At 42.1% G+C, this 26,449-nt stretch overlaps 2 protein-coding genes and 1 long non-coding RNA gene across 4 annotated transcripts; 1 reads left to right on the top strand and 2 right to left on the bottom strand.

Moving 5' to 3' along the window:
* Positions 1-3,249: 3,249 nt before the first annotated feature.
* On the bottom strand, positions 3,250-12,295 carry LOC139554536 (adenosine receptor A3-like). 2 transcript variants are annotated; one of them, XM_071367414.1, is made up of 4 exons: positions 12,161-12,295; positions 4,973-5,039; positions 4,473-4,802; positions 3,250-4,386 (listed from the first exon to the last, which is right to left on the bottom strand). In XM_071367414.1, exons 3-4 carry the CDS (start codon positions 4,799-4,801, stop codon positions 3,681-3,683), a joined length of 1,035 nt encoding a protein of 344 aa, XP_071223515.1. In that variant the 5' UTR covers position 4,802; positions 4,973-5,039; positions 12,161-12,295; the 3' UTR covers positions 3,250-3,680. The 2 variants fall into 2 exon arrangements, with proteins under 2 accessions (XP_071223515.1, XP_071223505.1); XM_071367404.1 differs by having other exon boundaries at positions 4,473-5,039.
* LOC139554526 (adenosine receptor A1-like) lies at positions 12,054-15,611 on the top strand. Its single transcript, XM_071367390.1, has 2 exons — positions 12,054-12,588; positions 14,527-15,611. Exons 1-2 carry the CDS (start codon positions 12,116-12,118, stop codon positions 15,152-15,154), a joined length of 1,101 nt encoding a protein of 366 aa, XP_071223491.1. The 5' UTR covers positions 12,054-12,115; the 3' UTR covers positions 15,155-15,611.
* A 795-nt stretch (positions 15,612-16,406) lies between these two features.
* LOC139554543 (uncharacterized) lies at positions 16,407-21,493 on the bottom strand. Its single transcript, XR_011670857.1, has 2 exons — positions 20,754-21,493; positions 16,407-17,826 (listed from the first exon to the last, which is right to left on the bottom strand). It is a non-coding gene; the product is annotated as an uncharacterized lncRNA (long non-coding RNA).
* Positions 21,494-26,449: the final 4,956 nt, after the last annotated feature.

Below are 26,449 nucleotides of genomic sequence, written 5' to 3'. Positions count from 1 at the left end.
GGAGTCATCATGCCCGGTAGTCCTGACGTATGGTCCTAGGGCTCAGTTCCTCCGAGAGAGAGAAAGAAAGAGAGAAGGAGAGAATTAGAGAGAGCCAAGATGTTCAAAATGTTCATAAATGACAAGCATGGTCAAATAATAATCAGGAATAAATGTCAGTTGGCTTTTCATAGCCGATCATTAAGAGTTGAAAACAGCAGGTCTGGGACAGGTAGGGGTTCCATAACTGCAGGCAGAACAGTTGAAACTGGAACAGCAGCAAGGCCAGGTGGACTGGGGACAGCAAGGAGTCATCATGCCCAGTAGTCCTGACGTATGGTCCTAGGGCTCAGGTCCTCCGAGAGAGAGAAAGAAGGAGAGAATTAGAGAGAGCATACTTAAATTCACACAGGACACTGGATAAGACAGGAGAAGTACTCCAGATATAACCAACTGGCCCTAGCCCCCCGACACAAACTACTGCAGCATAAATACTGGAGGCTGAGACAGGAGGGGTCAGGAGACACTGTGGCCCCATCCGATGATACCCCCGGACAGTGCCAAACAGGAAGGATATAACCCCACCCACTTTGCCAAAGCACAGCCCCCGCACCACTAGAGGGATACCTTCAACCACCAACTTACAATCCTGAGACAAGGCCGAGTATAGCCCACAAAGATCTCCACCACAGCACAAACCAAGGGGGGGCACCAACCCAGACAGGAAGATCACGTCAGTAACTCAACCCACTCAAGTGACGCACCCCTCCTAGGGACGGCATGAAAGAGCACCAGTAAGCCAGTGACTCAGCCCCTGTAATAGGGTTAGAGGTAGAGAATCCCAGTGGAGGGGAACCGGCCAGGCAGAGACAGCAAGGGCGGTTCGTTGCTCCAGAGCCTTTCCGTTCACCTTCACACTCCTGGGCCAGACTACACTCAATCATATGACCTACTGAAGAGATAAGTCTTCAGTAAAGACTTAAAGGTTGAGACCGAGTCTGCGTCTCTCACATGGGTAGGCAGACCATTCCATAAAAATGGAGATCTATAGGAGAAAGCCCTGCCTCCAGCTGTTTGCTTAGAAATTCTAGGGACAATTAGGAGGCCTGCGTCTTGTGACCGTAGCGTACGTGTCGGTATGTACGGCAGGACCAACTCGGAAAGATAGGTAGGAGCAAGCCCATGTAACGCTTTATAGGTTAACAGTAAAACCTTGAAATCAGCCCTTGCCTTAACAGGAAGCCAGTGTAGGGAAGCTAGCACTGGAGTAATATGATCAAATTTCTTGGTTCTAGTCAGGATTCTAGCAGCCGTATTTAGCACTAACTGAAGTTTATTTAGTGCTTTATCCGGGTAGCCGGAAAGTAGAGCATTGCAGTAGTCTAACCTAGAAGTAACAAATGCATGGATTAATTTCGCCCCTCCAGCCAGGATGGAGTCCGTCACTCCTCAGCAGGTCAGGCTTGGTCCTGTTTGTGGGTGAGTCCCAGAAAGAGGGCCAATTATCTACAAATTCTATCTTTTGGGAGGGGCAGAAAACAGTTTTCAACCAGCGATTGAGTTGTGAGACTCTGCTGTAGAGCTCGTCACTCCCCCTAACTGGGAGGGGGCCAGAGACAATTACTCGATGCCGACACATCTTTCTAGCTGATTTACACGCTGAAGCTATGTTGCGCTTGGTGACCTCTGACTGTTTCATCCTAACATCGTTGGTGCCGACGTGGATAACAATATCTCTATACTCTCTACACTCGCCAGTTTTAGCTTTAGCCAGCACCATCTTCAGATTAGCCTTAACGTCGGTAGCCCTGCCCCCTGGTAAACAGTGTATGATCGCTGGGTGATTTGTTTTAAGTCTAATACTGCGGGTAATGGAGTCGCCAATGACTAGGGTTTTCAATTTGTCAGAGCTAATGGTGGGAGCCTTCGGCGTCTCAGACCCCGTAACGGGAGGAGTAGAGACAAGAGAAAACTCGGCCTCAGACTCCGACTCGCTACTTAATGGGGAAAACCGGTTGAAAGTTTCTGTCGGCTGAATGAGCGACACCAGTTGAGCATTCCTACAGCATTTCCCTCCAGAAGCCATGAGAAAGTTGTCCGGCTGCGGGGACTGTGCGGGGGGATTTATACTAACGTTAGTATCTGTACTTACTGGTGGCACAGACGCTGTTTCTTCCTTTCCTACACTGAAATTACCCTTGCCTAACGATTGCGTCTGAAGCTGGGCTTGTAGCAAGGCGATCGTTCTCCTGTATATTATGAGTACAGCGACTGCAATTAAAAGACATCATATTAATGTGAGGATGTTGAGGATGGTGAGGTGAGGATGTTCTCCACATCCTCACCAAACTTCCTATTGGAGATGAAGGATGCCTCCAACAACCATTAGCACTTAATACAGCTCTAAAGCTACAGTACACAATGCTAGCTATCCTATTATGACTGCTGTAATGCACATCGATACAGAGAAGAGGGTCGTAGACTGGGTGAATGTGTTCCAATGGTAAAATGTAAAAACAGTGAGTTAACATATATAATATTGTATTTTTGTTCTGAGGGAGTCAGCAATAAAACAATGGCATTGAAAACGTAATACCAGTAGGATTTCAGAAGACTAGAAGCAGCACGAACTCTACTGCATTATCATCCACACAACTTCTGTGGAAGATTCTATTGTTTTCGCATCATATCTTTATAAGGGGCCTATGTTTTGACACAACGATCCCTTTAACTTAACATCTACTGTATGTCACGCCCTGACCTTAGTTCCTTTTTTATGTCTCTATTTTGGTTTGGTCAGGGCGTGAGTTGGGGTGGGCATTCTATGTTTTTGTTCTATGTTTTGTATTTCTATGTGTTTGGCCTGGTATGGTTCCCAATCAGAGGCAGCAGTCTATCGTTGTTTCTGATTGAGAACCATACTTAGGTAGCCTTTTCCCACCTGTGGTTTGTGGGTAGTTGTTTTCTGTTGTGTGTCTGCACTAGCCAGAACTGTTTCGGTTGTTCTCTTTGTTATTTCAGTTATTTTAGTGTTCATTAAATAAATATGGACACGTACCACGCTGCACCGTGGTGCTCTCCTTCCAACAGCCGTTACAATCTATTTTTTTTGCTTCTTCTCTTTTTAAAGAATGAAAAATCCTGCTTTAGTCACAATGAAAAAACCTGCTTTAGTCCCATTTAGTCCCATGGGGTTTACAGATTATTTTATTATATTTTTGACTAATTTAGCAGACACTCTTATCATTTATTGCTGAAGCAGACAAATCATTGAATGAGATTGCAATTTTTATTTCCTTGTTTCATATGCCCAATCCACATTCACATTTACGTTTTCAGATTAGACATCTACATATTTATTGGAAACTGCCAAATAAATCATGTTATTACCATTTCAGGCCAACTTGATCATACAGAAAAAACATTTAAAATTCAGTACATTCAAGAAACGAGAGTCTTTAAACAGGAAATCGATAAGAGTAAAAAGAAACCTGCAAGAGCCCACTTACTTGACTTCCTTGCAACTTCCCCTGTCTATTTTTATCCCTCAGTTTTTTTCAACAAATGCCAAATATTAAAATATGCCAATGTATAACACCCTGGCAGTAGTTTTCCCTTTTTATACAGGTTCTAAGGTCTTGATGCACTTTGCCAAAGAAAAAAAGCTAAGCGACTATCACTTATATTGTCTTTCTACACTATTAACATGCTGTACCTTCAACTGTGTCAATTTTCATAACACTGATAGCATTTCCATCAATATTTCTATCCGCACTGTTAGGGTTGCTGCTGATAATGTTTTCAGTGGTCTGGTTGGTCTGAGAGCCCTGACTGTCACCTCGACACACAAAGACCTTCCTCCAGATCCTCAGGTACGCTTCCTGGATCTTGCGGATCTTGAAGGTATAAACGATCGGGTTGACAGCTGAATTGCCATGGGAGAGGAGGATGCCCACATAGAAGGCCTGTTGGGGTATGTTTGATGTGTTACCAAAGTAGGCAACACAGTTCATGATGTCCAGAGGGAGCCAGCAAAAGGCGAAGAGCACCAGGACCAGAGTCAGGGATCGGGCCAGGCTCCTCTCCTTCCTGAAGTAGGTGTGGGACTTGGTACTGCTCCCCACCCTCCCTCTCAGGTTCTTTTGTATGATACAGAAGATGTAGCAGTACAGGACAGCCTTGACAAGCAACGGAGTGAGGGTGCAGAGGAAGAATGCAAAGTAAACCAAGTATGACATGGGAATCACAGCCAGGAAATGGCAGATGATGGTGGTTGAGTTCCCTGAGTGAGACAAGGTGTCATGGTTGTACCACCCAAACGTGGGTGGGAAGCTCAACATGAAGGCAACAAACCAACATATTGCTACCACCACCCAAGATCTGCTCTTTGTCACTGTCCTCTTGTACCTGTTGAAGCAGAGAATCTGTTCATATGACACGACAACCATTTTTTTTAAACTGTGTGTATGTACTGTATATGCATGCACGCTCACCTGAGAGGGATGAAGACGCGTAGGAATCTGTCCACAGAGATGGCTAGCAGAGACATGACCGAAGTCATTGCCAACATGATGACCACACAGCTTATGAAGAGACATACATTGAACGAGGTGCACACCCGTCCATCCACCAGCACAGCCAGCGGCACAGCTACAGAACCTACAAGGAAGTCAGCTGTAGCCAGAGAGACCAAAAAACAGAAGGTGGGCTGCCGGAGGTTGCTGCTCGACCACACTGCCCAGATCACCAGCACATTTCCCAGACAGCAGGCAACAGCGATCAGCACCTCCAGCACTGTGTAGACAACATCTCCTCCAGACATCCTGTCAACCATTCAATGGAAGTTTAATATTGGCAATTGCTGTACTTAACACTAAGGGTGCTCTATTCTATACCGCTGGAGATTTGCCAGCACGTTTCTTGTTCCTGTAGGATCGAGGATGTTCACTTGGTTATTGAAAAGGTTTATTGAAATGTCAAAGCCCCCACTTGCCTGCTATAGGTTGGTGATAGGTGGAGTTGTGGTATCTCACTTCACCTACACTGCTAGTAGGAGGAGACTGTGAATAAAAGAGTTTCAATATACCATAAATAGACTTATAGTAAATCTGAAAATGCTACCACAGCTAAAACATTTATGTTCCTCTCAGATGAAACATTGTCTTACATAAGCATTTGGTAATACGAGGCAAGGTTTTTCCATCTTCAAATCTGAGAGATGGTACAGGACTTTTTTATGTTGGCTGCAGAAACATGTTCAGATGTGGTCGTGTTTAGCTGTGGTCGTGTTGTACACATTTCCTGTAGCTTTAGAGGAAGGATGCTCAAAAATACACTTGCTTCTGTGAATGGTATACATGTCACAATGTGGAAAGTGACAGGTGTTATGTCTGGGATGAGCAGGCACAGTAAAGGCAGAGGCAGACAACAAAAAGGCCAGTTTCAACATGTATTTTAAGGCATGGTTTTCAATCATCATCGTTTCAGTAATCAAGTTCAATCACCATTTTTAACACTGTCCCACAATTCAGTTCAAATGTTTCACTTCCATAATATTTTCTTTTTGCTTTTAACTTAGAAAACCATGCTACTTCAAAATCCAGCCTGGTCTCATAGACTAGACGTAACATAGTAAATGTAAATCCGGGACACCCAAATTACTATGATATATTAGGTTTGGTATGGTTACATAAGACAGAAGGTTACTTAAGGCTAAAACTAAATGAGGGTGGTTGGTCGGGTTGGGCGTGTAACGCGAACATCTAGCAAGCCAAAAGTTGCTTGTTTGAATCTCATCACAGACAACTTTAGCATTTTAGCTAACCCTTACCCTAAACCTTTTAACTAACCCTTCCCCTAACCTTAACCCTTTAATCTAACTCCTAACCTTAACCAGTGGCGACCCGTCATTCAGGGCAGGTTTTGCCTCTATTTTTTTTCTGTTTTGCATGATATTTTGGCATTAATATGTGTCACATATCCGTTTGCAAACAATGTAAAACATTTTTTTGACTTAATTAAGCTGCATACAAACATGGTCTCTTTTTTGCTGTCTTTTATAAGGCAGCTCCAAAATGTAGGTGTTTCAGTCTAGCTGTGCTTTCTATGGTTGTGGGGCAGCCAGCAGAAAATACGGAGCTTAGGGGTTAGTAATGTTCTCTGGTTGTGCCGTGATTGGCTCAGTGTTCTGTCACTCATGGGGACACTACGTCACCACAAAAATGACAGGTAGAGCTCGAAAATTCAAGCCCCTTGGGTGCAGCCATAGATTTACATTAGAAGTGCCCATCCAAGAAGCCTCAAGGTTATTGGCCACAGATAAAATGACGTCAAATCACATTATATTAACTGGAGATTTGATTGGACAGAGCATGTCAACATCATACTTTCAAAATCTTAGCTAGCAAGCAGTCATCATCATGAATCAAGTTGACAATCTACTGGCAAATCCTTTTCAATCCTTGTCATATGAAGAGAAATTATAGATAAAATGTATCGGTGCTCTTCGGCCATTGGACATAAACATTACACAACAAGTTGGATATCGCAAATTCAACAATGAGTGGTTTGGAAGGAATCAGTGGCTAACTGCAAGTTTTGCAAAGCAATCACTAGCCTGCTGGTCAGTGGAGTGGGTGTGTGGTCCAAGTCTGGGTTTAAGGGTCTCTTTTCCAAGCTTAAAAGGATAAACATTCACTCGCAACCCACCATGGGCCAGAAAAGGTTGAATACATTGGCCCTGATATCAATCCAGCATGACTTCAGTGAGTTCAAGACAACTGGCAACTCGGGATAAAACTAGCTCAGCCTGGGAAAATACGTTTTGAACGGTCATCCAACATGGAATTCTAAGTCGGGAACTCTGGCCTCTTTCTAGACCTGAAGATCACTGACGTCATGAATCTACCTTGTTTTTTTTTACTTGTTCCCAGTTGTCATGAAAGCACCATAAATCCAGAGAATGCCAGACTTTGATGACAAAGTTTGATGACAAAATGTTCCCAGGAGAAACGCTGCGCCACCTTACTGTTCAAGTGAGCACAGTACAACAAGGTGAGTCCAAAAATGTATTTTATGCTGCTGCATAAATTCTGTAATATAACAGGAAGATAGGTATACTGTAGCTAAGAAAGAAATACTAAGTGTATGTTGTGTAGTAAGCCGTTAGTAGCCCATGTGCCTTCATAACTTAGCCTACTGTTCTGACTTGGTGGTGCACATGTAGCCTATCGTTTTAGAGAAATTTAATGATCAAATATTGTAAGCGCTTTCATTGGCTGCTTATGTGCCCCCTTTATTTATCCTACGGTTCTGACTTGGTGTACAGGGAGAATACTGTAAGAACGGCCCATGTTCTGAATTCCGTCGCTGTATATTTCAAAAGTGCTGAACAAATAGTTATATTGACAACGTCCGTCCTAGCTCGCTCATTAATGTCTTAAGCGAAATTAGTGATTGCCTCTCATGCGCTCGTCGTCCCCTTATGCCATTGTTTGTACATCTCAATTGTCAGTAGAAACCACAATTGTTTAAGCAAGTCAGCCACATCAGCTATATTTAAAAAAAAAAAAAGGCAGTATATGAGGCTGAATGAACTGTTTCGCTGCCAGACAGTGTAGGAGTAAATGAGACACATAGATAACACATATACGTATAGGACAGCTGAACATTAAAAACAGACCACACGAAGAGAAGGCGACACATAGGCGCCTAGGACAACTGGACACACTAAGGATAGAGGAGACACATAGTCTGCTGATCCTAATAAGGGCACATATACCAGAGAACACACTGAGACACTGAGCTAAATACAGGGCCAAGACATAGGCCTATAGGATAGATGGACATATATTATTTTTAGGACAAGCAAGGGTCTTGCCACCATTATAATCTAAACTGAAAGCAGATATGGGCGTTATTGGGCGTGAACAAGCAGGAAGCCTGAACTAAAAGATAATGGTGGCAGGAGAACTAGGGGAATAATGGTTATTTGCATATGGGTTGGACCCATATGCTATATGTGGATAAATACGGGAACCAGGCTCTGGAAAGCGGTGTGTGTTCCGAGGACCATTCCAGGCTGCGCAATACTCTGTATTAAAAGCCTAATTGATTTCACAAGTTCTTGTAAGCGTTATATTTGAACCGATTTGCCACGACAACAGCCAAACTGCTTCGCTGATAGCCAGGTGTAGAGGTGGAAAGGATTCACTCCATGGTGCTGAAAAGAAAGCTATTGGGACAGCTTTATGTAGACCCTAACAGTTTATGGGCAATGTTTGTCACCGTTATAGTACAATTAATGTATTGTTTAGTGTTGTGTTGTGTAGTGGTTTTGCTGGCATGCATTAAACCAAAAAAATGTGGAGTTTGCCCCACCAAGATTTACATGCTAAAATCGCCACTGACCTTAACCCCTAAACCTAACCCCTAGCCAAACAAAACAGGGGGCATAGGAAGTGGCATGTGTCCATTTTCTCTAAATCTCCATTGTAACCGTTCTGTATATAATGACGAGGTGCTCATGTCTCAACCCTAACAATTGGAGTCTTTGTCCTAAAGCCAGGAAGGCAGGCTACAAGCTTAGGTCCAAAATAAGCCCATAGAAACACATTGGGCTTATTTTGGACAGATAAAAGCTCTCGCTTCGCCTCTTCCTCTCTGATTGTAACTTAAACAAATCTCCATCAGCCATGTGGGCTCACCAATGCCATTACATCATATGCTTGAGCAAACTTGGGCTCAACCATAATTACGGATTGCATTCGCTTCCTGTGGGCGGCCAGCAAAGCCACAAGAAGTAGGGGTGCTGCAGGTGCTCCAGCATCCCTGAAAAATCGGAATAAATGTTTTTAATAAAACAAATATATACAGTTGAAGTCGGAAGTTTATTTACACCTTAGGCAAAAACATTTAAACTCAGTTTTTCACAATTCCTGACATTTAATCCAAGTAAAAATTCCCTGTTTTAGTTCAGTTGGGATCACCATTTTATTTTAAGAATGTTAAATGTCAGAATAATAGTAGAGAGAATGATTTATTTCATCACATTCCCAGTGGATCAGAAGTTTACATACACCCAATTAGTATTTGGCAGCATTGCCTTTAAATTGTTTAACTTGGGTCAAACGTGATGGGTAGCCTTCCACAAGCCACAACAAGTTGGGTGAATTTTGTCCCATTCCTCCTTACAAAGCTGGTGTAAATGAGTGAGGTTTGTAGGCCTCCTTGTCCGCACACGCTTTTTCAGTTCTGCCCACACATTTTCTATGCGATTGAGGTCAAGGCTTTGTGATGGCCACTCCAATACCTTGACTTTGTTGTCCTTAAGCCGTTTTGCAACAACTTTGTAAGTATACTTGGGGTCATTGTTCATTTGGAAGACCCATTTGCAACCAAGCTTTAACTTCCTGACTGATGTCTTGAACAGGGCTCCGGGCTCCGGGCAGCCGAGCGGAAATGGAGGAAAACTCACCTCCCTGCGGACCTGGCATCCTTTCACTCCCTCCTCTCTACATTCTCCTCTTCTGTCTCTGCTGCTAAAGCCACTTTCTACCACTCTAAATTCCAAGCATCTGCCTCTAACCCTAGGAAGCTCTTTGCCAGCTTCTCCTCCCTTCTGAATCCTTCTCCCCCTCCCCTCCCCCCTCCCTCTCTGCGGATGACTTCGTCAACCATTTTGGAAAGAAGGTCGACGACATCCGATCCTCGTTTGCTAAGTCAAACGACACTGCTGGTTCTGCTCACACTGCCCTACCCTGTGCTTTGACCTCTTTCTCCCCTCTCTCTCCAGATGAAATCTCGCGTTTTGTCACGGCCGGCCGCCCAACAACCTGCCCGCTTGACCCTATCCCCTCCTCTCTTCTCCAGACCATTTCCGGAGACCTTCTCCCTTACCTCACCTCGCTCATCAACTCATCCTTGACCGCTGGCTACGTCCCTTCCGTCTTCAAGAGAGCGAGAGTTGCACCCCTTCTGAAAAAACCTACACTCGATCCCTCCGATGTCAACAACTACAGACCAGTATCCCTTCTTTCTTTTCTCTCCAAAACTCTTGAACGTGCCGTCCTTGGCCAGGTCTCCTGCAATCTCTCTCAGAATGACCTTCTTGATCCAAATCAGTCAGGTTTCAAGACTAGTCATTCAACTGAGACTGCTCTTCTCTGTGTCACGGAGGCGCTCCGCGCTGCTAAAGCTAACTCTCTCTCCTCTGCTCTCATCCTTCTAGACCTATCGGCTGCCTTTGATACTGTGAACCATCCGATCCTCCTCTCCACCCTCTCCGAGTTGGGCATCTCCGGCGCGGCCCACGCTTGGATTGCGTCCTACCTGACAGGTCGCTCCTACCAGGTGGCGTGGCGAGAATCTGTCTCCGCACCACGTGCTCTCACCACTGGTGTCCCCCAGGGCTCTGTTCTAGGCCCTCTCCTATTCTCGCTATACACCAAGTCACTTGGCTCTGTCATATCCTCACATGGTCTCTCCTATCATTGCTATGCAGACGACACACAATTATTCTTCTCCTTTCCCCCTTCTGATAACCAGGTGGCGAATCGCATCTCTGCATGTCTGGCAGACATATCAGTGTGGATGACGGATCACCACCTCAAGCTGAACCTCGGCAAGACGGAGCTGCTCTTCCTCCCGGGGAAGGACTGCCCGTTCCATGATCTCGCCATCACGGTTGACAACTCCATTGTGTACTCCTCCCAGAGTGCTAAGAACCTTGGCGTGATCCTGGACAACACCCTGTCGTTCTCAACTAACATCAAGGCGGTGACCCGTTCCTGTAGGTTCATGCTCTACAACATTCGCAGAGTACGACCCTGCCTCACACAGGAAGCAGCACAGGTCCTAATCCAGGCACTTGTCATCTCCCGTCTGGATTACTGCAACTCGCTGTTGGCTGGGCTCCCTGCCTGTGCCATTAAACCCCTACAACTCATCCAGAACGCCGCAGCCCGTCTGGTGTTCAACCTTCCCAAGTTCTCTCACGTCACCCCGCTCCTCCGCTCTCTCCACTGGCTTCCAGTTGAAGCTCGCATCCGCTACAAGACCATGGTGCTTGCCTACGGAGCTGTGAGGGGAACGGCACCTCCTCCGACATTTCTCCAATAAGTACGATCTTTGTCCCCATGTGCAGTTGCAAACCATAGTCTGGCTTTTTTATGGCGGTTTTGGAGCTTCCTTGATGAGCGGCCTTTCAGGTTATGTCGATATAGGACTCGTTTTACTGTGGATATAGATACTTTTGTACCTGTTTCTTCCAGCAGCTTCGCAAGGTCCTTTGCCGTTGTTCTGGGATTGATTTGCACTTTTCGCACCAAAGTACATTCATCTCCAGGAGACAGTTCGCGTCTCCTTCCTGAGCGGTATGATGGCTGCGTGGTCCCATGGTGTTTATACTTGCGAACTATTGTTTGTACAGATGAATGTGGTACCTTCAGGCGTTTGGAAATTGCTCCCAAGGATGAACCAGACTTATGGAGGTCTTGGCTGATTTCTTTTGATTGTCCCATGATGTCAAGCAAAGACGCACTGAATTTGAAGGTAGGCCTTGAAATACATCCACAGGTACACCTCCAGTTGACTCAAATTATGTCAATTAGCCTATCAGAAGCTTCTAAAGCCATGACATACTTTTCTGGAATTTTCCAAGCGGTTTAAAGGCACAGTCAACTTAGTGTATGTAAACTTCTGACCCACTTGAATTGTTAAACAGTGAATTGTAAGTGAAATAATCAGTCTGTAAACAATTGTTGGAATAATTACTTGTGTCATGCACAAAGTAGATGTCCTACCCGACTTGCCAAACAAGAAATATGTTAACAAGAAATTTGTGGAGTGGTTGAAAAACAACTTTTAATGATTCCAACCTAAGTGTATGTAAACTTCCGACTTCAACTGTATATGTATAGAAATAAAGGATACACAAAGATGCCATTTGTTTTAATAAAAATTACAGAAAAGTATTACATTTTAGATTTGTTTATATTTACATGATTTTATTAGAATTTTTCAAAGTAGATTATTTTAGGATGCAGGACAATTTAAAATGTGGTTTATATTAATGATTTGTCAATGTGCATATCGTTTAAACCTTTTGCATTTGTTGAAAAGGAAACGGAAGCTAAGCATGAAGTTGCAGGGGGTAACATTTTCAGTGAGCAAATGTACTTACTCGACAGTCTGGTCCAAGAAACATTGCTGTAAAATCCTCAGGATTATAGTTCAGTGGAATACAGTAGAATATTACACTTCCATCGGAATGGCTGACAGGATGTCTGGAGGAGAGGTGGCCTACACAGTGCTGGAGGTGCTGATCGCTGTTGCCTGCTGTCTGGGCAATGTGCTAGTGATCTCGGCAGTGTGGTTGAGCAGCTCTCTACGGCAGCCCACCTTCTGCTTTATGGTTTCTCTGGCTGTGGCAGACTTCCTTGTAGGTTCTGTGGCTGTGCCAGCGGCTATACTGGTAGATGGAAGAGTGCAGATTTCATTCAATGTCTGTCTCTTCATAAGCTGTGTGGAAATTTTGTTGACATTGGCCTCTGTACTGTTTCTACTAGCCATCTCTGTGGACCGATATCTACGAGTCTTCATCCCTCTCAGGTGAGCTGTCTTCTGACCTAAATATTGTAAATAGTCTGTAATTATTGGGACAGTGAAGCATTTTTTCTTCTTTTGTTTGAAATCAAACAATAACTACGAGGTCAAAGTGCAGACTGTCAGCATTCATTTGAGGGTAGTTTCATGAACAGTCTAGAAATTACATCCCTTTTGTACATAGTCCCCCATTTTAGGGAACCAAAAGTATTGGGACAAATTCACTTATATGTGTAATAAAGTAGTACAAATTTGTTGGATGCATTTGCTGTTTTGGTTGTGGTTGTGTTTCAGATTATTTTGTGCCCAATAGAAATGAATGGTAGATAATGTATTGTGTCATTTTCGAGTTACTTTTATTGTAAATAAGAATAGAATATGTTTCTAAGTACTTTTACATTAATGTGGACACTACCATGATTACAATAATCCTAAATAAATTGTGAATAATGTTGAGTGAGAAAGTTACAGACGCACAAATATCATACACCCAGGGTATTCTAACCTCTCACACAGTTGCAATTTTAGCAGGTAAATCTTGGTGGGGGAAAACTTTTATAAAAGTGGGATGCATGCCAGCAAAGCCACTACACAACACAACACTAAACAACAAATGAATTGCACGTTAACAGTGACAAACTGTGCCCACAAACTGTGCCCACAAACTGTTAGGGCCTACATAAAGCTGTCCCAACAGCAGTCCCAATATTTTACCACTGCTTCACCTGGCTATCAGCAGAGCCTTGTCTGTCAGTGAAACAGTTCATTCGGCCTCATTTTGCATTCTTTAAAAAAAAACATAGCTGATATGGCTGACAAATGTGGTTTCTAATGACTATTGAGATGTGCAGACTATGGCATAAGGGGACAACAAGCGGATAAGCTGCAATCCATAATTTCGATTAATAATTTCGATTCTCGCTCATCATTATTCACAATTCATTCAGGATTATCTGTGATCATGGTTGCATTCACATTAACATAGAACTGTTTAGAAACATATTCTATTCTTAATTACAATGAAAGTGACTCCAAAATGACACAATACATTGTAAGGGAATTTTTATGTTTGTGCCTTTCTGATAACTAATTTCTGTGTTCTATTCATGTACTGTTCTGTGTTCATGCAAGTGACTGATTTCACGAATCCTCATCAGTATCTGCAATTTGGCAGTTCGCCCAGACCTTGTTTTGAGAACAAATTAAAGATATCTCAGTTTCAAGGTCTCAGCTTAGAGAGAAGAAGCCTCGTGAGGTATTGGTCTGTCACATGTTAGGAACCAGTATTGGTCGGTCACATGAATGAAACAAAACGGTAATGATGAATTAATTATGCTAAATCATGCAAATATAACTTGTCTGTGTATAGCCGTATATAAGACACTTGCTGGGACTGCCCCAGTAGAGCTCCTGATTGACGAGTGTACTATGGTGCATTGAGTTGGTTGAAACCTCTCCAGCGCACTGACAAATAAAGGATGATTCATTTAAGATTGACTTTGAGTGTCCTTGTGTAAAAAAATTCCACGACAACAGCATTTACCATTAATTTCTATTGGGCACAAAATAATCTGAAATACAAAACAGAACAAACAGCAAATGCATCCAACAAATGTGTAAAGTCACAAACTTGATGCAGTCACTGCGTTCTATGAATATGGATGAAAATACTTTAAAATTAAAGCTGATAATCTGCACTTTAACCGCATAGTTATTGCTTGATTTTAAATCCAAACTTTTGGAGTATAGAGCCGAAATAAGAAAATAATATTTACTGTCCCAATAATTACGGATGGCACAACATTTATCACCTAGCACATTTTCTCAAAGGATGTCCCCTTTGTAATTATTATTATGAATGTGTCACAAAATAGGTGGGTGCGTGCATACAAAGGAAAGCATCAAGGTTGTCATGTCAGATGAACAGATTCTCTGCTTCAACAGGTACAAGAGGACAGTAACAGAGAGGAGATCTTGGGTGATGGTAGCAATATGTTGGTTTGTTGCCTTCATGTTGAGCTTCCCACCCATGTTTGGGTGGTACAACCATGACACCTTGTCTCACTCAGGGAACTCAACCACCATCATTTGCCGTTTCCTGGCTGTGATTCCCATGTCATACATCGTATACTTCAATTTCTTCCTCTGCACCCTCACACCGTTGCTTATCATGGCTGTCCTGTACTGCTACATATTCTGTACGATCCGGAAGAACCTGAAGGGGAGGACGGGTAGCGGTGCCCAGTCCCACATCTACTTCAGGAAGGAGAGGAGCCTGGCCCGATCCCTGTCTCTGGTCCTGGTGCTCTTCGCATTTTGCTGGCTCCCTCTGCACTTCATGAACTGTGTTGCCTACTTTGGTAACCCATCAGACATACCCCAACAGGCCTTCTATGTGGGCATCCTCCTCTCCCATGGCAATTCAGCTGTCAACCCGATCGTGTATGCCTTCAAGATCCGCAAGATCCAGGAAGCATACCTGAGGATATGGAGGAAGTTTGTGTACCGAGGTGACAACCAGACCACTGAGAAGAACACCAGCAGTAACCCTAGGGTAGCCAGGAATGACTGATGCAGGGGAGTTCATCATTGAGTGAGTGAGGGACAGTTAGTGGCATGTATAGAGTGTGGTAAGAAGTTATAGTTCCAGGGTTTTATTCTCGGATACTTTGAAAAGGGTCATTGTAGGGATGCAAAGCAATTTAGAATGTGGTCTATATCTCAAATGTGTCTTTATGCATTGTGTTATCAGTATAATATAAGCATGTGTAGATCAGGTAGAGCTAATGTCAAAGTATTTTACTTTAGCATTGCTCAACGGAGTTGTCATATCACAGCAAATTGCATTTGTTGCGAATGAAACTGATGGTGAAAATAGAAAGCGTAGTGGGTGTTTAATTTCATTGATACATTTCCTTTGTCTAAATGCCACTTCCTCAATCCAAAAGTTTGTCGTTTTTATAATTGTTACCTTCTGTATGTATACAGTGCTTTCCCAGAATTGGAAATAAGATCTCAATGAAGAGGCACTTCTCTAATGACTTTTTTTATGATCATGGTTATTTTCAACACAACCATACACAACGTTCTAACACAACTTTTCCCACAAGATTATGTTTCATGTATTTTGTGGCGGTAATGTCTTTATACCATCAGGTGACACAGAAAGTATAGAAATAGGTCTCCATCAAATTCTTTCTTTATCAAAATATACATTTTCTGAGATGAGGAAATCCTCTCTGAAGTTAAGTTTTTATTTCAAAATGGTTTGTAAAATACATACTATTACATTTGTTGTAATATACAATTGTTGAAGCTAATGATTACATTGTGTCTATTGATTCATGTATATTAACTGGCAGTACATCTACAGTTCCCCTGGTCTTGTCTAAGTACACTAGATGGCAGTACGCAGTGGGATATGTATTACATTATTGCAATATGGCATATTGCAATAGATGAACGCATTGTGTTCCTACCAGAGTGATACAATGGCTGGCTTCACTCTATCACACCTCCACTGACCTTTGTAACCATCGTGTATTTTTCCATTAGAGTTACATACTTTCAGTGTTGTTCACATATTGTAAACTAGGTCATGCTTTAGTGTTCAAGTCATTGTGATACTAGTAGCATCGCTGCGGAAGATGTAGTTTCGTCCATGGTTGTGGTATGTCTATGCAAAACATTATAATCCACATGACATTATATACAAGAGAAAGGTAATTTATGTACAAGCTAAAGAGTAGAATCCCTAAAAATAGGAGTAATCTGAGGTCTTGAATTGAATTCCTTCAAAATTCAGAGTAAAAGATAGAGGCCAGTTTCATAGCTTTATTTAACCTTTATTCGTTCATAGAACCTTGAATAATGTTGACTTGTAACAGTACTACAAGACTGAAAAAACGTATTCAGGGCTTGATTTAGGTCTCGAGAACCAACCCTTATAGTTTAGATTATGTCAAACTCATGCATTCTCTATTAAGGTAATTTCATATTCTTTACTTCCTGCTCTGAGTCGTGAACCTATGAGCAGAGGTGTAAAGTAACTCATTACAACTACTCTCGTTACTGTAATTTAGTATCTTTTCTGAGTACTTTTTGTTGTTGTTGTATTTTCATTAAAGTAACAGTACTTCTACTTGAGTAATATATTCCAGTACTCTTTCCACCCCTGGTGTGTGAGGGAAAATATAGTTTGTGAGTGGGAGTGAGTGAGTGGGCGAGGGAAAGAGTGTGAATGGGTGAGTGAGTGAATGTCAGCCGGTCCCATGGATAAGTAAGATGTAACAGACGGGTGAATGATGGATTGAAAGGGTGAAAGAATGAGACATGTTTATTTCTGGAACATGAAGTATATTGAAGTCTGCCAACTTTATTCTTTATGTACTTTATTTTGCATTGCTTAAAGTAACAGTACTCCTACTTGAGTAAGATATTTCAATTGTCTTTCCACCCCTGCCTACGGGAACCTTCAGGTCGAATGTCTCTTGAGTCCTGCTGCTCCTTGGCCACTAGGTGACGCTAGCAAACTATAATAAACACACCATTGCTCCCTCTGTTGCTTTACCACAGTAAGATTGCATCCAATGCACAGAGGAATTCAACAAGCAGTTTTCTGTAGAGTTCCTCGTCGCTGCAGACGGTCATTGTGCCTCTCAAGGAAGGCAATAGACTGTATAGTTATCACCTGAATAGGATTCTATCCCTTCAAAAACTATACAACCTACTACCTCACCTCGCCAGGACACACTCACCCTAAAGACTGACGGATGAGGGGGGAATGTCATTCAAACACACACAGCGAGAGGCGACAACAACACACTCACCCTAAAGCACACTTTCACTCAAACACAATAGGGCCATATCACAATAGGCCCCAATCGCTGTAAACCAAATAAAGAATTGGGTGGTCTAACAGAGGAAATGTTGCACATCCTCATGTTATCCTGGAACATTCAGTGAATGGATGTGATATGCTAATTGTTAACTTCCACACAGAACACAGACAGGCTGCAGGCAGGTGTCCAGGCTGGGGAGATGGATGGGACAGCCAGGGGAAAATGGTCTGGCTTCAGGGGTATTGACGATTGGTCTGTCTCCTTAGGAAAGACAGTAGATTGTATAGTTATGTCAGAGGGAGGACATATACCCCACAACTATTCAATCTACTACCTCAGTCTCAAGGACAGGTGCTCAATTTATCATCAACCCGGAGAGGAGGTCAGGACTTCTACTGGGAATCTGGGAGAGAAAGAGAAAGAGAAAGAGAGAAGGAGAGAAGGAGAGAGAGAGAGAGTGCATTTGTATGTTTAGTGGTTGATCATTACTGTACATAATAAACACATACACACACCTTTGCACATTTGCATTCAAACAAATGGTCACACATAGAGACACACACATTCAGACACACCACAGGACAGTAGATTTAACCAACTTGAATAATCAGTCATAAACATAAACTCGGCACAGGTCCAGATTATTCAAATGACATCCCCCACTACGGACTGAAGAGTTAGTCTGGTAACAGTTTTATAGGGAATTACCTCCAAGGAGCAATTTCCTCTTTGGTTTTGGCTCTGATGTTTAAACCTGGGCCTGGTTCAACTGCTTTGCTTTGTGTGAGCTGTGGAGCTGAACCCGAGGATTCATCAGTTCATATTAAGGCAACGACAGGTGTGTGTCTGTGTCACTGTGACAGTTATAGAGAAAAGCAGGCATGTGATCTGATCGCTACGGAATCGCTAAAGGTAGCTTAGGCCAAAAGATGAACGAAATAATAACAAAAGAATGCAGTTGCTACGGAAAGTGTGTTAATTTGTGCGAGTCTAAAGCGTAACTCACTGGCATTCAGAGAAGTTGGCATGTAATAAAGGAGAGCTGTGCCAGGAATTAGTGCCCATTTTCTTTAGAAACTTGGCTCTTTCCAGCCCTACAACCTTACGGTAGCTTGCTGTTTAACAGGCAGAAGTAAAAAGCTGAATTCTAACCCCCAGTTGCCTCCTCCTAGCGTGTACAGAGCTGTGTGGATAGCCTGAACAGAGCTGTGTGGATAGCCTGAACAGAGCTGTGTGGATAGCCTGAACAGAGCTGTGTGGATAGCGTGTACAGAGCTGTGTGGATAGCATGAACAGAGCTGTGCTGATAGCCTGAACAGAGCTGTGTGGATAGCGTGAAAAGAGCTGTGTGGATATCGTGAACAGAACTGTGTGGATAGCGTGAACAGAGTTGTGTGGATAGCGTGAAAAGAGCTGTGTGGATATCGTGAACAGAACTGTGTGGATAGCCTGAACAGAGCTGTGTGGATAGCGTGAAAAGAGCTGTGTGGATATCGTGAACAGAACTGTGTGGATAGCCTGAACAGAGCTGTGTGGATAGCGTGAAAAGAGCTGTGTGGATATCGTGAACAGAACTGTGTGGATAGCCTGCAAGCAATGCAAAGGAAGGAAGGGAACAGGATGAAAACAAAATAATAGCGCTTTGGCCATTTTAGGGAGTTGCTTGGCACTCTTAAGTGACAACATCTGTGGGGCAGAAACCTGTGAAACTCTCACACCGCTTCTTTCAATTCATTGGATTGGATCTCAGCTGGGTCTGACTGTTTTACTTGTAAAAGGTGACACTATTATGCCCATCTGAGTGGATAAGCTCAATGACATTTACCACTTTGCAGCGTCCATAATTTCGAAGAGATGAAGGTGAATGAAAACTGATCAAATTCCATTGTTTTTATGCTGACATGGTATTTGATAGTGAGCTATAAAGATGTTTCTATCATTTCTACCATAACAAGAGAGTCTCAAATGTCCCCCTAAAACTATGTGGTTGTTTTTCTCAGTGTGGAAGCCATTTCCAGCTCTTTGAAAAAGAGCTCAGTGTTAGCTGTGCCAACTAGAGTTTGAAGTACCAGCTGGGTAGAGCAGCCCGCGCCCCCCAGGGCCATGCTTCGGCTGGGTGGGTTGGGCCAGCTCAGGCAGTGTTACGGTAGATGATGGTCAAACCATGAAGAGGCCCCGCCGCTTTGCATAAATTAGCATGTGAACCATAGCCTCTGAAAGGCACCAGGGCAGTTCATTAACATTCTGAATTCCTATTTGGCCTAATTAAGGCAGACAGTGATTGAAATGTTTTGGCAGGCTGTGAGGCAGTGTGTAGGAGTGCCAGGGACTGCTATGTGGGGGAGAATGAGAAGGCAGTGGGGCAGGGATGGAGTGGAGGTCTTAATTGAGATGTTGAATTAATTATACGGCAAATAAGAGCCTCTTCTGACTGGTCAGTGTACATAGACGAGACAGACCGAGGGGGACTGATTTCTATTGACAAAAATAAGTGATTAAAGGCTTAGGGCTGAATCCTAACTTGTGAATCCTAACTTGTGAATCCTAACTTGATACATGAATGTGTTATGAAGTTTACCTTAGTTTGAGGTATTTCGATCTTCAAGTTAGAGAAAAATAATTCAATTTCCAGGCTGTGAGTATACAATTATTTAGATGTCTTAATAAGGTCAAATAAGAAATGCGTTTTGAAATACGTTTTCAGTTGGATTTTGTTGGAGTAACTCCACATTTCTTCGTTGATGATTTTCTGGTTGTTTATGAATAATTAACAACACAGCCCGCAGACCGGAAGTTTAACAAAGGAAATAACTTAAATGTAAATGTAAATGTAAGATAGTGGTCAATTTCAAAATGGTAAAATATCTTAAGAAAACAAGCGTAGCACATTGGTAACACTTGATCAAAGATAAGTTTTCAGTAATCACTTGTATAGTTTTGGTAGCAAGTTTAGTACGAAGAAGCTACACAACCTTTTGCATACCATTTTTCTATATGAAACCCACCCTTCTGTTTGAAGTGCTGGTAGGCAGTAACTACCCACCGAACAGTGCTTCATGAGGATGATGGGCCTCATAGTTCTGGGAGAGGTTTTTGTCAAGCCTGAAGACTGGATACATGACAACAGATGATGGGATTGACGGTGAGAATCCATAATATGATATATTTGGTGTTTTACCTGTATGACTATATGTCCTAATTATATAAATACAGATCTGCAGGCTTGGTAGATGTCAATATCATACAAGACAGTGAGTCATATTTGTGCACATAATATATAACCTACACGAAAACAGGCACATTTAAACTTGGAGAAGAGATAATACTTACAAACATTAAAAAGTTTAAGTCAGCAAAAAGCTGGATCCTTATAATCAACTGTTCAAATCCCAGGCTTCTCACTCACTGACTTCATTGGACAAAAGAAAATGGCTGCCGTGGTAAGTAAGAGAGAGGAGCTGTCTTCCTGTCACCTCTCCTGTACACTTTTTCTGACAAAGACATCATCAGAAAATGCTGTTTCTGTGTTTCACCTTATAGAAAGATGCCCGGACAGAGTAAAACAACCGTCGCAATAACAAACTTGTTTCTAATGTTCCATACTGTGGATTAGCTGGATTACGAATCACTCGCGATTAGTATTTTGCCACGAGCACAATACGAAAAATATCTAACATGAGTTGGCGATGGTCCACGGGGATCGGTAAAACACTGGGCATGACCGAGAGGGAAAAGACTGGGGTAGAATCTTGTACGCTTCTCCCTTCAATATCCTGTGCCAAGAAATGGGCATTGTCTGTGTGCCAGGCTGAATCTCAATGAACCAAAAAGCAGTTGATGTAGTGGAGGGAGCATGGCGATGCTCGCCACTGACAGGGGAGGGGGAGGGGAATATTGGCACTGAAGCAATGGGAGTCTGCCATGTAAAAAAACAAAGATGTGCATGTAACAATATCATAACTACTATGGCATCGAACCAGACTTACACCATCGCAACATCAGCTAGATCCTGTGCTCAAGTTTTCAATTCTGAGAAATGTCCAGAGAGAGGGGTAGAGCTAATGCAGTAATAGACTGATCCTGTCTGTGTGCTCCATCCGTTGAGACTATTTGTAACACATCCTGTTTATTTTCCCTCTCTCTCTCCATTTGCCAGGAATTTACAATGATCTTCTGCCTAATTAATGTAAACAGTTTTTTCCGCTTTACAATTAGAAACACTTTGTTCGCCTGCCACTTCAGTATGGTAATGATTGAAAAGGAAGTGGCTATTATCACGTTGAGTTCGCCCGTTTGCAAGCATCTGCCTCTGTTAATGTTTTGAGCCCATTTTGTTTAGAACAATACGTTATTTAGTGTCTGTTTCAATACATATCCAATCAATTATGAACAATGTTTTCAAGCATGAAATCAATGGTGAAAAAAGCACGTTACTCATTTAGTATTCACATATATTTAACATGGATTTAGAAGAGATCAGTTGATCAATTCACCAGTAGACAAACAGTGTATGACAGAGTTGATCTGACAATACTGCTTTCAAAATATGTTTTGCTTTAAATCAGTCAGCATTATTAAGCCAGTGTACTGTTTGAGTCAATCAGCATTTACTTCCAATCTTAAGTATGCATGTACATAACCAACCTCTGCAACAACAACAAACATTCCACCATATTGTTCTGTACAGTACTATGGACGTGGTGTGCCTCTCCTTTCCCATAGCCAAGTAGTCAACGTTCAGTGTCTTCCTCGTGTGCATGTTCCAACTCTCCAGCCTACCCTTTCTGCCAGACTCAGGCTCCACATCTTTTCTTCTCACTTCAATTCTCTATTGAGCCTAGTACAGGTGAGTTGTAAAATCCTCCAGCATAGATACACTATATATCATATTGAGCCTAGTACAGGTGAGTTGTAAAATCCTCCAGCATAGATACACTATATATCATATTGAGCCTAGTATAGGAGAGTTGTAAAATCCTCCAGCATAGATACACTATATATCATATTGAGCCTAGTATAGGAGAGTTGTAAAATCCTCCAGCATAGATACACTATATATCATATTGAGCCTAGTATGGTACCTAAACACTATATGTCTAGACTAAAGCAAGTACACTTTTGTATAGTACAGTAGCCTACTTCTGTTCCCTACATTGACAACGACAGAAATTATTCATCATGTAAATCGGCTCGATCCTAGGATAATGTCCTGGTTGCAAAAATAGCGGGCCCCAAACAGGAAGTATATCTGGCGTTGACCTTGTTTGACTCCATCCTGTGGTCTCTGGAGGCCTCCGCGTAGCGTGGCATAGCAATCCCTATTTGTTGTAGCACTAATAACATGCAGCAACTAACTGCACTAAATCATGAACAGACCTAGATGATTGATTAACATTTAATGGATACATCTTTCACTTTGTTCAATATTCATCCCCATAGATTTGTTTAAAAGAAAACAAATAATTTAATTTCATACAGGCCTTATGAATATTGATACCAAATTTGACAATTACGGTCTTATACTGAATTCAAGTTTGTAAGCTGTTAGGGCTAAAAGGCTCCATAACAGCTTCTACCCCCAAGCTATAAGACTGCTGAACAATTAATCAACTGGCCACCAGACTATTTACATTGACCCCCCCCCCCCCCCCCATTTGTTTTGTACACTGCTGCTACTCGCTGTTTATTATCTATACATAGTCACTTCACCCCTACCTACATGTACAAATTACCTCTAACCTGTACCCCTGCACACTGACTCTGTACCAGTGCCCCCTGTATATAGCCTCGTTATTGTTATGTTATTGTGTTACTTTTTATATATTTTTTCTTAACTCTTCTTGAACTGCACTGTTGGTAAGCATTTCACGGTAAGGTCTACACATTTTGTATTCGGCTCATATGACAAATAAAGTTTGATTTAATTTGTTAGGATAACACCTATTGTTATTTTTCAGAGCCATGTTATATGGTCTACTACTATAAAATATGTTCACTTAAATCCAGAACTTTTCCCTCGATTTTGTAGCAGTTGGATACATCAGAGTTAAACATTACTTTCAATATTGTTATTTTTTTACTTCTCATTGGCCTTCAAGTACTTTCAAATTGGATTGTTTGAGTATGCTTATAGTTCCTGATGAAGGCAATGAGACTTTGTTCCTGGTAACCAGTGGGTCACTGTAACCGGGGGGGAGGAGACACAAATAACAGGGGATATGAATGGCCTGGCTTCCAAAAGAACACATCATCAAGTAACATGACAAGTTCATCTGAGGAGAACGCAACGAACAAGGGGAGGAGGAGCTGGTTTTCGGTCTCTTCCTCACCTTCCCTGCCCCCACCACTTTTTTATATTTCTCTCTTACTGTAGATTTGGCTTTCTGTATGACGTGCTCTCTCTCTTTCTCACACACACAAACATGCACATACACACCATCACACACACACAAACACACACATACACACCATCACACACAAACACACTCGCACACTCGCACACTAAGCAAATAATAGAGTGTAGGTAATATTCTAAAACTGGAGAAAAGAGTGTAGGCCTTGGCTACATGAGCAATTTATTAATGCTGTGCATTGTAGTAAGTGTACGTGTACTGACAAAATGTCGACTTGACGTCCCTTTGTTGAAAGTAGAGCCTCTGTTAATAATCACGAGCCACTTCAACATCAATCCAGACCTTTTCTTCTTCTTCTATTAACGTGATCGTTTCTGCACGATCTTAATTGCCGCATGCCAACAATAAATAACAATAACAACAATAACATCCAAAATTCTGAACTACCCTAGAGAAGTTAAAGCTACATTGTGAGCGCAGAAATGCTGAAATTGAGACCCTAAAATCATACTATACTCTACGAACCCCTTCATGCATAGAAAATTACTTGCATCAGAATGATCTGGTTCATACTGGTTTCTGGACAGGTCTGTAGGAACCAGCAGTAACTAACAGACCGTTAGTTACCAAAGAAGTAGTCCCCCCCATTCCTTATCAGCTCATTTAACGTTGTAATTTAGTTTGACATCTCTTTTTAACACATGTGGTAGAGAGAGCTTTTGTGTTACACAGCCACCAGGGCTTTCTAAATAGTTGTATTTTTTAGATGTGACTGTATTATGACTTGAACTGTCATAATAGTTAATGCAAAAACCTTAAGATCAGGGTCTCAATTTTTTTATATTTCAAATCATCCAAAACATCAGCACATCATAACTGTTTGTGTGTGCAGACATACAGTAAATATGTTACAGACACATTGTAAGTGACTTTGAATTTCTGAATATAATCAAAATAACAAAACTGTCCATATTCATATTGTGGCCGCTAATACTAGAGCCTACCTGTTGACTTTATTATGTTCACTATAGAGCTGCTCTATTTTTGTGAGAGTCTTCTTTTGATCATACCAATTGTATAGTGTTTGTATAGTATTGTATGGTATACCAATTAGATAGTGTTTGTATAGTATTGTATAGTATACCAATTGTATAGTGTTTGTATAGTATTGTATGGTATACCAATTGTATAGTGTTTGTATAGTATTGTATGGTATACCAATTGTATAGTGTTTGTATAGTATTGTATGGTATACCAATTGTATAGTGTTTGTATAGTATTGTATGGTATACCAATTGTATAGTGTTTGTATAGTATTGTATGGTATACCAATTGTATAGTGTTTGTATAGTATTGTATAGTATACCAATTGTATAGTGTTTGTATAGTATTGTATGGTATACCAATTGTATAGTGTTTGTATAGTATTGTATGGTATACCAATTGTATAGTGTTTGTATAGTATTGTATAGTATACCAATTGTATAGTGTTTGTATAGTATTGTATAGTATACCAATTGTATAGTGTTTGTATAGTGTTTCCTCCACAACAGACAATGCAGGAGAATGGATGCTGATTTCTCACTATGTTTTAAACCTTATGGAATTGAATTCTGCGAGAAAGGTAAACCGCACTGTAAATATGCAAAAGTCCTTTTATCTAAAAACACTTCCCTTTTAAACCTTTGAGAGGCGGCGCTGGTGCAGTTTGTTTCTTTTTAGGGCTGTAGGATTTATGGCATAGTAGTGTGATTAGGCTTTCTTTGCCTCATAGCGATGCATTAAATGTTATTGTTCACTAAAAGCCTGAAAGGCCAGAGCCAGCCATGAGACCACTAAGAGGCATGTGTCTTTATCCTCGGGTGACTGTTCTACCTAAAACGTCCTACACAAACAAAGCTGTCCATCACATTCAATATAAAAGAATGCATCTCGTCCTGAGCGGCTGCCTCATGCGCTAAACGTTTGACCCTGAAGTGAATAGCTATCACTGTAGCAAGCTTCACTGGGTTAACAAAGTGCATAATATGCTCGTCGTCTAATTCTCTTTACCTCTTCATACAAAAATCTGCTTAATTTATACCGTTCAGTAATGGCAGAGACTAGGCGGCGGGGGCGAGGCAGACACGTGTACAGGAGGAAGATGATGGTGGAAAAGAGGAAAAGATAAAAGATAGAAGTAAAGAAGAGGTAAATGGAAAAAATAGAGTCGCAGGGCGCTGGCTAAGAAGCAGTATTAAACATGGAAATACCTGGAGGTAGATTTTGTAAAGGACAGAGCAGGGATCTCGGCAGACATGACCCGAGGGGAACAGGCCATGTTGGTGGAGAAAAAAGGGTGAGAAGAAAAGAGAGGAGAGCGCGTTTCCACATCCCTCTCTTCCCCCTGCAGAATGAGGGAAAGGCTGAGCGGCGTGCTGGCGAGCAACCCCACTGAGCAGTCCATGCCATGCCCTCCTCTCTCCCTGCCCTCCTCTCTCCCTGCTCTCCTCTCTCCCTGCCCTTCTCTCTCCCCGCCCTTCTCTCTCCCCGCCCTTCTCTCTCCCCGCCCTCTTCTCTCGCTGCCTGTCTGCCCTCCTAAATTGAGCTCTTGAACTTTGAAATCCTCTCTAAAATAGTGGCTGTAAGGAACAATGAAACAAAGTCACCCCACAAGGCCCTTAAACCCAGAGA

This window comes from Salvelinus alpinus, chromosome 2, assembly GCF_045679555.1.
Source record: "Salvelinus alpinus chromosome 2, SLU_Salpinus.1, whole genome shotgun sequence".
NCBI classification, from domain to species: Eukaryota; Metazoa; Chordata; class Actinopteri; order Salmoniformes; family Salmonidae; genus Salvelinus; species Salvelinus alpinus.
The sequence above is the reverse complement of the archived record's forward strand: the minus strand, read 5'-3'. Positions and strand labels throughout refer to the sequence as shown.